General features: G+C 42.3%; 1 protein-coding gene across 6 annotated transcripts; it reads left to right on the forward strand.

Annotated features, from left to right (window-relative positions):
* The first annotated feature begins 385 nt into the window (after positions 1–385).
* On the forward strand, positions 386–5,793 carry MED7 (mediator complex subunit 7). Of its 6 annotated transcripts, none has more exons than XM_077895731.1 (2): positions 386–522; positions 4,700–5,793. In XM_077895731.1, exon 2 carries the CDS (start codon positions 4,717–4,719, stop codon positions 5,416–5,418), a length of 702 nt encoding a protein of 233 aa, XP_077751857.1. In that variant the 5' UTR covers positions 386–522; positions 4,700–4,716; the 3' UTR covers positions 5,419–5,793. The 6 variants fall into 6 exon arrangements, with proteins under 6 accessions (XP_077751857.1, XP_077751861.1, XP_077751860.1 ...); XM_077895735.1 differs by lacking the exon at positions 386–522 and adding an exon at positions 606–854; XM_077895734.1 differs by lacking the exon at positions 386–522 and adding an exon at positions 947–1,247.
* The last annotated feature ends 5,054 nt before the right edge of the window (positions 5,794–10,847 follow it).

The raw sequence follows: 10,847 nt of genomic DNA on the forward strand, positions 1-10,847 counted from the left end.
ATGTTTCAATTCCTAAATGAAAATAAATATGAATGTGAAGAAATAGAAACTGAGAATGCTATGAATTCCCGATCTCGTTCATAAATATTTCCAGATTGAAAATAAATGTAATGTTATTTTGGACAGTAGGATTAGAGTCGATCTAATTTTTAAAAATCGGCTTATCTGCATTTTCTAATTTTCATGTAAGGCAAACGGATAAGTTAATTTTAGGTGTCCAAAAAAAAAAAAAAGATAACAAAGGAGCGAAGCTACCAGTTGCAGCTTTTACTGATAGAAAGTACTAGCACAGACACCCCCACGCCCGAGGCCGCCGGCGACCCGACCGCCGAGGGCGCGAGGAGATACGCGCAGGCGCAGTAGCAGGGTATTGGTTGGAGGCGGGACTAGAGCGGCGGCTAACATACAGTTCTCTCAGCCAATCAAGGGGCAGTGTCAGGGGCTTCTTCCTGGAGGAGGTGGCCGGAAGTCGGCTTTCGGTTGCGGAGGCGAAGGCGGCTCCAGCGTCAAGCCTGGGCTGAGGTAAGTGGGCGGCGACGGCTTGCGGCTTCGTGCCGCGTGCGTCTCGCCTTCCGGACCCCGCGGCTCCCCCAGGGCCGGCTGGGAATGGGGGAAGCCTGGCGCGGACACGCTCCGTCACCTTCCTCTCCCACATCCCTCGGAGATGCGGCCTCGCTGCTGCTCGCGGGGAGCCGGGCGGAAGGTGCCGTCGGCGCGGCGCGCTCGGGGCTTCCTCCGTGGGGGAGCCCTGAGTTCCAGTCCCGCGCCGCGGGTGTGCTGAGCCGGGCGGACGTGGCGGGCCTCGGACCCCGGACCCCGGGCCTTGCCCGCGCTCGTCGGGGATGGAGCCTGAGGTCGGCCGCGGTAGTGCGGGGTGCAGGAGGCCGCGATCCCAAGCCTGGTGGCCACGTCGAGGGGGAGGTGTTCGGGGGCGGGGCGGGACCCTGGACTGCCTTCCTGTCGGCTGAGCCCCACGGAAGGGGGGTCTGGGGTCCGGTCACCGGCCGTGACGCTTGGCGCCGGTTTCAGTGGAGACACCGCCTCGGAAGAGTTGGCCCCAGAGAAGCGGTGGAGGAATGAGCAGAATCGGTGCGACTCGTCAGGTTGCTTCCGTGGGCGAGCCTGCCCTGGGCCGCGGAAAGGAGCCGGGATGAGGAGCGTTGCCGTGGACGCGCTAGCCCCGACGCGGCGCAGGCGGCCCCTCCGGGACGCGGAGTCTTCCTCTGGCGAAGGAAGCTGACAGGCGTGTGAGGAAGACTGAGAGGCTTTTTTTTTTTTTTTAAATTTTTTTTTTTTAAAGATTTTATTTATTTATTCATGAGAGACCCAGGCAGACGGAGAAGCAGGCTCCTTGCAGACGTGGGACTCGATCTCGGATCCCCGGATCCCGCCCTGAGCCACCCAGGCGTCCGCCGAGAGGCTTTAAAGCGTGCCAGTCACGTGGGACTGGGAACCTGCACGTTGAATAGAGGAGTGCTCGTGGCTTGTGGCGTGGGGAGGCGCGGAACCGGGCGCCCAACTAAAAATGCTTGAGTGAGGCAGAGCCTGGGCTGTCTCTACAGTCGCTTTTGAAGTAACCAGATCAATGCTAATTCTCTGATTTTGGTAGTAATCACATAGAAACACTGTTTATCACCCCCACCTCCACCCCCCACTCCCCGCAAGCAGTTTTACCCCTTTTACTCGAGGGCCGCCTTACATTACAGAGAAATATTTTATCCACTCCTCATATTGATGAAGTCATGGATGATTTCCGGCTTTTCCTACTCTTTTCAAACCTCGCTGCATTAAACACCCTTGGTGCACATTTTTATGCACTTGTGACGTAGGACAGATGTTAGGGTTTGAAACCAACAGCCAAGAAAGAGTTCTTGAGACGTCTGTGGTGCAAAAAAGTGTTCTTTATTGAAGCATGAGAGGGCAAGACCCTTGGACAGAAAGAGCTGCCCTGGGAGAGTGCGACCTCTGCTGGCATCCAGCGCCTGTCGCATGGAAGGTGTTCTAATATTTGTTGAATGATGGAGTATTTGAAATCTCGATAGTCCGTTAGATGAAAAGTATTCTTTTTAAAACTTTGCTTTTAGAAGTATATTAGTCTGAATAATTTTCTGCTTTTATTCAGCATTTGCATTTCCCTTGTCTTTTTTTTTTTTTTTTTTTTTAAGATTTTATTTACTTGAGAGAGAGGGAGCTAGCCCAGCGTGGGGAAAGGCAGAGGGAGAAGGGAGAAGCAGATTCCCTGCTAAGCTGGGAGCCGGATGCGGGCTCAATCCCAGGACCCTGAGATCAGGACCTGAATCCATGACTTGAGCCAAAGGCAGAAGCTTAACCGACTGAACCACCCGAGCCCTCCTCCTTGTCCTCTTTTGTCTATTATTCTGTTTTAAAAAACGGATGTTAAAAAAAAAAAACTCAATCAGTGGGCCTTTATTGAGGATCTTTTAGGTGTTGAGGTGCTGGAGATGGAGTTGTGTATTCGGCAGTTCCTGAAGTCCTAGTGCCCTCCTTCCGGTGGGAGTGGAGTCAGAAAATAAATTTTTGAAAAGTCAAAATAAAATTTCCAATATTTGCCCTGTTAGCTTGCAGGCATTTTTCTCCCAAAAGAATGGGATTGTCTTTTAATTTTGCTTATGATAATTTTCCTGTGTGGAATTTTTAGACTTATTTTTGGTAGAACTGTTGGTCTTCTGTAGGAGCCTTAAAACTTGGTAGTTATTTTTGTGTTTTTTTTGTTAGGTTGTAAGTGGCACTAAGATGGAAGCAATGTTTTTTTGTTTATCCTTGATAATGTAGAGTAGTGTTTAAGATACTATGGTTCTGAATCCTTCCTCTACTACTTAATCTGTGACTTTATGCAAGTGGTTCAACCTGAATGCTTTATGAGCCATCCAGGAGATCAGGCAGTTTGGATTAGAGCTAGAAAGTACAGAGTCATAAACACAGAACAGGGCTTCTCCACTTTGGCACAATATTTTGACATTTGGGGCTGGGATAATTCCTTTTTGGGGGCTGTCATACGCATTGTAAGTGTTCGGCAGCATCCCTAGCCTCTACCAATTAGATGCCAGTAACACCCCATCCCCCAGTTGTGACAAGTAAAAATATCTCCAGACCTTGCCCTATGTTTCCTGGTGGGCAAAATTGCCCTTGGTTGAGAATGACTGGTAGAAATGGTGTTAAAAGCCAGGGAATTAACTGATAATCACCCAAGGGAGAATATAAAACAGAAGTCTAAAACTATTGGCCCACAGACCACAAAGATTGTAGATAAGTTCTTTTTGACCTCACAAGACTTGACCATTTCTAGAACTAATTACCAGTATTTAAAAATTGAGAGATTCTGCATGAAATCTGGATTTTTGCCCTCTTTTAAGAAATAAACTGGGGAGCAATGAGTCTTCATTCCCATATGAAAGCTAATGGCTGGAGACTTTGAGATTTGGCATGCTTATTCATCTGGATCATTGTCCCAGAGTGCTTCACTGTTTATGTTACCTGCAGTTTTGGCACTTGAATTTCTGATTCCCTAATTTAGAGTGAGAAGAGGGCCCCCAGAGCAACACTCTGAGGCATATAACATTAAAATTTGGGTAGAGGAAAGGCACTAAACGGGATTGAGAGGGAGTGGCCAGTGAGATGGGAGGAAAACCTAAATGTAGGCTCATGGAAGCTGAGGGAGAAGGGAAGTGTGTTGAAAAAGAAGAAAATACTGATGAAAGATTGAGTAAAATCACTTTAGAAAAATATCCATTGATTTGCGGTGATTGTTGATGACTTTGAATAGTTTTTGTGGATTTAGGAGGTTGAGGCCAATTTGGATAATGACAAAAATGAATATGCAGGGGAGTGAATTATGAGTTGGTAAAGTTATAGTAGATCATGATGCCTTTGAGCACTGCCTCCTAACTCCACCAAACCTGCTCATTCACCTCACTTCCAAAAAATCCTTTTCACCATCTTGGCTTGGTAGAAACCCAGGGCTGCTCCACAGCTGCCCTTACTCAATATCTCACAAAATTCCGAATGTAAAACTGCCTCCAGTGTAGTAGTATTTGCCATCTTTGGTGTTGGATGGTGGTGTTACACCTTGAAAATCAGGTATGGTCGGTTTAAAGTTAACGTGTCCATAAGAAAATGTAGTGTGCATTGCAGGGAAAAAAGGTATGAAATTGGATCATCATTTCATCAAAGAAGCTCAGGTGATACCAGCTGTCTGAAATACAGCAATGTTAATTTTGTCAAAGTGTTATTAGACTTATAAGTAGGTGTTTGCTTTTGGAATCAATCTATAATATAAAACCAAAAGGATTGTGATACGAGATGGGGAGACAGCATGTGTAATTTGGCTATAGAGAGGTGTGGAAAAGTGATGTAATTAGTGAAGGCTGTGGATTCCAGATTTTATTTATAGATGAAAATATATTTCATATATTTTTTCTTTTTTTTTTTTACTTCATATATTTTTTGTGTGTGCCAATGAAAGTCTTAAGCAAAGAAGGAGAAATAGTTGGATGATTGAAGATACAATGCTAATTAGAAAAAGATGGCAGCCTGTCCATGTTGTTTTAGAAACTAAAGGGATTGTTTTGTCCTGTGCCCCAAACTGCCAAAGAAAAATAAGAAAAATACTGTCTGTAGTCACCCACTGTGACAGGTTAGTTTTATAACTCTACTCTAAATCTTTGGCTTATTTCCATAGGTTCTTGATCTTCCACTATGGGTGAGCCACAACAAGTGAGTGCCCTTCCACCACCTCCAATGCAGTACATCAAGGAATATACAGATGAAAATATTCAGGAAGGCCTCGCTCCCAAGCCTCCACCTCCAATAAAAGACAGCTATATGATGTTTGGCAATCAGTTCCAATGTGATGATCTTATCATCCGCCCTTTAGAAAGCCAGGGCATCGAACGGCTTCATCCTATGCAGTTTGATCATAAGAAAGAACTGAGAAAACTCAATATGTCAATTCTTATCAATTTCTTAGACCTCTTAGATATCTTGATAAGGAGCCCTGGGAGTATAAAACGAGAAGAGAAACTAGAAGATCTTAAGCTGCTTTTTGTACATGTGCATCATCTCATAAATGAATACCGACCGCACCAAGCAAGAGAGACATTGAGAGTAATGATGGAGGTGCAGAAACGTCAACGCCTTGAAACAGCTGAGCGGTTTCAGAAGCATCTGGAACGAGTCATTGAGATGATTCAGAATTGCTTGGCTTCTTTGCCTGATGATTTGCCCCATTCTGAAGCAGGGATGAGAGTAAAAACTGAACCAATGGATGCTGATGATAGCAACAATTGTACTGGACAGAGTGAACAGCAAAGAGAAAATTCAGGTCATAGGAGAGACCAGATAATAGAGAAGGATGCTGCCTTGTGTGTCCTAATTGATGAAATGAATGAAAGACCATGAAGGATGTTTCTTTTTCTTTTATTTTTCAGTAAATGGCATATATGGTTAATTTGCTTTGGAGAGTTTCAAAAGAGATATAACTAGAAGTCATGTAAATGACTTGACTCTAACTTTATCAATTATGAGATGTCACAGGCTGTAATTTTACTTTATGGCAAGTATAGGCAAATGAGGATATGCATACGTTAAAAGTAATCACCTTAAAAAGCAAAGTGCTGAAATTGTGTGAAACATCCTGGTTTTGGAGTTGCAGAAAACATTAAAGATATCCTCAGTAATAGCAAGCTTTCATCTTTGAAAAGTAGGTTTGTTATTTGATTTAAGAATGATAGATAAATAAAGGATATCAAGCTGTTTAAATGTGAAATTATAAAATCTTTAGATTTATTTTACTTAAAAATTTACTTGATCTCTAAAAAAGTAGTGTAACATGTTAAAAGAGAGGAACCCCATAGATTTATAAAACAGCAATTTTATTTTCCCTCTTGAGTGCTTCTGAAAACCCACTATCTCAGCTTCTTGTTCCTACCGTGGGTAGGTCTCATAACCTGTTTCCAGTCACTCAGATAATAAGTCCTTTGTTTTTTTTTTTTTTTTTTTTTTGCAGATAATAAGTCCTTTGAATACTTTTCATTACATTCATTTTAGTAAAATGTCTATGTAATTAGCTATACATTTCCTTTAAAGCTGTACTCAGACTTGCTAAGGCTGGGAGCCTGCAATGAGAAGGGGATTAGTAGCAGAGACTACTAATTGGATTGTGTATTGGAGATGCTTGTTCCCCTGAAATATGGCTGCCATGCCAGGGTCTACATTTTTTCACTCCTTGGGTCTACATACAGCCATAGGACTAAGCTCTTAGCAATGGAATATGAGTGCAAAACTTCAGGCCTCTTGCATAACAATTTTTTTAAAAAAAGATTTATTTATTCACGAGAAACACAAAAGAGAGGGGCAGAGACATAGGCAGAAGCAGGCTCCCTGCAGGGAGCCTGATGCGGGGCTTGATCCCAGGACCCTGGGATCATGACCTGAGCCAAAGGCAGACACTCAACCACAGAGCCACCCAGGTGCCCCCATAACATTTTTTTTTGTAAGTTCCTCCATTTTCTTCTCAGCTGCTGGTTGGATGGCTACACCTGGGTTAACTTTGGAAGCCACTTGAAAATAATAAAAGTTCAGTCAGGTGGGTCTTTGAATGACTGAGGACTAGGCTCTCCATTTGTTAACCACCCCTACCCTAGCTGATTTGACTATATGAGTGAGAAGTCAGCTTGTTTTTGAGCACTGACATTTTATTTCTGCATTTCCTTTCCTGCCGTCCATCCTCTCTTCCACCAGGGTCTTTGTAAAGACTCCACTTTGTATCTGAACTTCTTTGCTGGTCTTTCTCTTTATGTAGGTCGATGGTTCTAAGTTTTGTCCAGCAGCATTACCATCACTTGAGGACTTGTTAGAAATGCAGATTCTCAGACCTCACCCTAGACCTAAATCAAACTTGTTGGGGAGGGCCCAACAAGCTGTGGTTTAAAAAAGCCCTTAGGTTCTGATTCACACTCAAGATTAAGAATCACTGATAAAGGAGGCACCTGGGTGGCTCAGTTGGTTAAGTTCTGCCTTCGGCTCAGGTTATGATCTCAGGGTTTTGGGATCCAGCCTCACATCAGGCTCCCTGCTCAGTGGGGAGCAGAGCTTGCTCCCGCCCCCCTCCCTCGTTCTCTCAAATAAGTCTTAAGGAAAAAAAAAAAAAAGTCACTGACAAAGGTAGTACATTTTCCAGATGTCTACTTTTGATTCTTCTCTCAGTTCTTGGTTCCTGGTATACCACTCTTCAGGGGTTTGGTATATTTCTAGTCCTAGAGCTGGCAAAGTCTAGTTTAATATGGCTATATGCCTATTCTTCATGTGAAACATTTATGCATCCTTTTCCTTAAACATCTTGGGAGTGTAGACTGTTGCCAAGTAGATAGCTCTCTATTAGGCCACTAGTTGGCCAAAATTTTTTTCCATATGTGTTTGGTATAGTCTTTGGGCTCTGGGAGCACAGTCCAGATTAAACCTCAAGATTAAATCGAAGAGGGAGAGGAGCCCCCCCCATCTGCTTGGGGGGGGGTAGTTGGATATTGCATAACACGAGCAACTCTCCAAAAAATTTCTTTCCTTTGACCTCAATTATTTTATAACTTTGAGGCTAAGGGGTACTAGCCCCTTATTTTTGACTGCTTTTCAGTTTTTGCATGGAAAAAACTAAATGAGTCATCTAATGTTACTAGAATCAACATCATTTATATGGGAGAGTGTGTGTATGTGTGTGTTTAGGAAGGATTAGGAGTTAAAATTCCACGAGGAATCTTAAATTCTGACTTTGGGAGGATCTGAGGATCTGTTCTTGAAGGTCCAGGTAGCACCTCACCAAAATTAATAAGAGTTCTAATGTGAACTGCAATTACAATGAGATGAAAGAACACTAGTCTGATAATTTCAAGTTTGAAAGTCATAGTCTTTCAATCTTGTGAGGGTTAAAATACATCTGCATAACTAGTTATAGTGAATATTCCTGGTAGACTGATTCCTCAAAATGAAATCTCTGGAATAGCCTGGCACCTCTTGAAATTACCGATTCCCAGACTCCAGAGATTTTGATTTCATTGTCCTGGAGTGAGGCTTTGGCACTGGTTTTAAATCTCTTGATGACTGTGCAGTGAGTTAAAGGAGTATTGTATTAGTACACTCTGCTTAACTTAGTTGAAGCAAAAATGACAGATTTTTGAAAAGATACTATGCAGTTACATGATTAAAGGATAAATTGAACTGTGAAGAGGACTAGAAGAGTCTCCAGGGCAACTGCTACTCAAACTCCATTCAGATCCCTTCATTGTTTCTCTTTTTTTTTTTTTTTTTTTTTTTTTTTTACAAACCAGCCTTTTTTGTGAATGTATAGAGAACATGGCTGCTAGCAGTTCCCAAGTTTAAATCTTTGTGCACCGCTGTCAGGGGGAAAAGGAGGCATTAACTAGTCCAGAGGGGGAAAATAATTAAGAGTGGCATTCCTCATTTCAGCTGGGCCAATTAGCTGGCGCCTGAATCCTGTTAAGAATTTGGCAGTCCCCAAAATGTCCACGCATGGGAGAAGGTAGTCTCCGTCTCAGGAAAAGAAGTGCTGAGTTTTGTCATACTGTAGATGTCCACTACAAATTGAGCACATGTAAAGTTTTGATAAAAATAAACAGGTTGTATTAATCTCTATTCCTAAATTCTCCACCATACTATTCATTTATTAGTTGTATTAGTGAAAAGTGGGGTCCTCTGCCTGACACTGGTCTAGTTACCATGGAAATGGAGAATGGGGAGGAAAATGGAAGAAAGGTAAACAAAACAAATGAATTAATTTTTGAAGGTCTGTTTGTGTTTTAACTATTCAGCCATTACAACACTCAGAAGAATCTTGCTTCTCATTTTATTCCTATTGCCTGCTCAAAATTCCTTGTTCACACTATCTTTTCAAGTTACGTTTACATGTTCACATTTGTGAAGGGCTTTGGAAGGGAGTTTCAACTGTGCTGTGCTGTATTTCAGAGAAAAGGCCTGTGCTAACTTCTAAGGTCACTGGAAACACCAAGTACAAGTGTCCCATAAAGAAAAAGCATGATTTGGGTGAGAAATCATGTTTGGCTGCAACATAGGGAAGAGGTTGGAGATAGAGAAGCAGATGGAGGGCAGATTAGAGGCTTTAGAAGGTTAAGGGAAGGAATTTGTTTTATCCTAAATAAGATGGGAAATCTATAGCAAATATATAGAGAGCTTTGCTTAGCACTGTTCTAATCTTTTTACATAGATAAATTTATTATCCTCACAGCATCCCAGTAAAATTAGTATTATGGGACACCTGGGTGGCTCAGTCAGAACCCCAGGATCATGAGATGCTCAACCACTGATCCTGGGGTTCTGGGATTGAGTCCTACATCAGGCTCCCCATGGGGAGCCTGCTTCTCCCTTTGTCTGTCTCTGCCTCTCTCTGTCTCTCTCACGAATAATTTTTTTAAAAAAAGCATTATGATTTTTTAACATCCATATTACAGATGAGGAAGCAGAGGTTCTAAAAGGTTATATAACCCACCCAAGGTCACCAAGCTAGTGAGAGGCAGAACCAGGATTGAAACCTAGTTTCAAGGCCTAAGCACTCAACCTCCATACTTGAGCACCTTTCTACTGCATCATATAATTTAAAAGTCATAGTGGAGCTTAGAGTGGAATCCCATATTTCAACCCTAAAGTCCATACTCAAGACACTACACAATACTGGATTAAGGGAGGAACAGATTTGTAGATGGAAATTATGAACTTCCTTTGAATATGTTAAGGCATTTATGTCTTAGACTTCTGCAGGCATCTTCAGGAGATACTGTGTTTATAGCGCTAATCTTCCTTAAAAACTGCTGTTGGTAGGTGTTCTATATGAAACTAAGGCTCAGTTTTGTGGCTTGCCCAGATGGTGTATCCAAATTAGAATCGAGGTCAGGAGTTGACCACTTTTTCTGTAAAGAACAAGTTAGTAAATATTTTAGACATTGAGGACCATCAGGTCCCTGTCACAACTACTGAAATACACTATGGTGCAAAAGCAGCCATAGACTATCTAAGCAAATGAGTGTGTCTATGTTCCAATACAACTTTCTATAGACAACGAAACTTGAATTAAATAGTTTTCATGTTATGAAATATTCTTTTGATTTTCCCTATTTAAACAAATAATCCTTAGCTTGTGGCATATACAAAAATAGGACAGCTAACTGGATTTGGTCTGGAGGCTATGACCTAGGTGGTTGGATTCAAAACCCTGGAGTGTGCTCACAAAACTAGTAATAACCACAGAAATAAAAAATATAGGATTGTTCTAAGGCCTAAATGAGATTATGGCTACAAAGTACTTAGCACAATTTCTAGTAGTTAGTAAGCTATCAAAGGTCAATTAGTATCTTACCTGATAAGTCCTTTGTCTTCATTTGGCATTTAGACTCCAGAGATTTAAGAACTGTTTTCAAATTGCAATGTGATTAGTCTAACAGTAAGTGGCACTCTTATCTCAAGTTTAGAAGCTGCAGTCAGGGAGTAGGCAGGAGAAACTCAGGTGCTGCTTATGATACTGAGCTTGTTTTTATTCAACAAGTGAGACTTGTTGCCTATGTCTCTAGCCTACAAAATCTTTTCTCCTGGAGAGAACGGGGGTGAATTTTTCAAAATACTTAGTATTATGTTGTGAATAGTCTTTTGATCAGAGCTTTTGTTTCCCGGACAAGACCTGGGGAAGGCCTTGGTGCTGTTTGTTTGTACTGAGTGAATGATGACAGATGCTTCTCACGTTTGCTTAACACACATGACCAAGGTCTGTGAGTAAGGGAAGATGTTCAAAGGATAGGAGTCAGGTGGGG

The sequence above is a fragment of the Canis aureus genome, chromosome 4 (assembly GCF_053574225.1).
Source record: "Canis aureus isolate CA01 chromosome 4, VMU_Caureus_v.1.0, whole genome shotgun sequence".
NCBI classification, from domain to species: domain Eukaryota; kingdom Metazoa; phylum Chordata; class Mammalia; order Carnivora; family Canidae; genus Canis; species Canis aureus.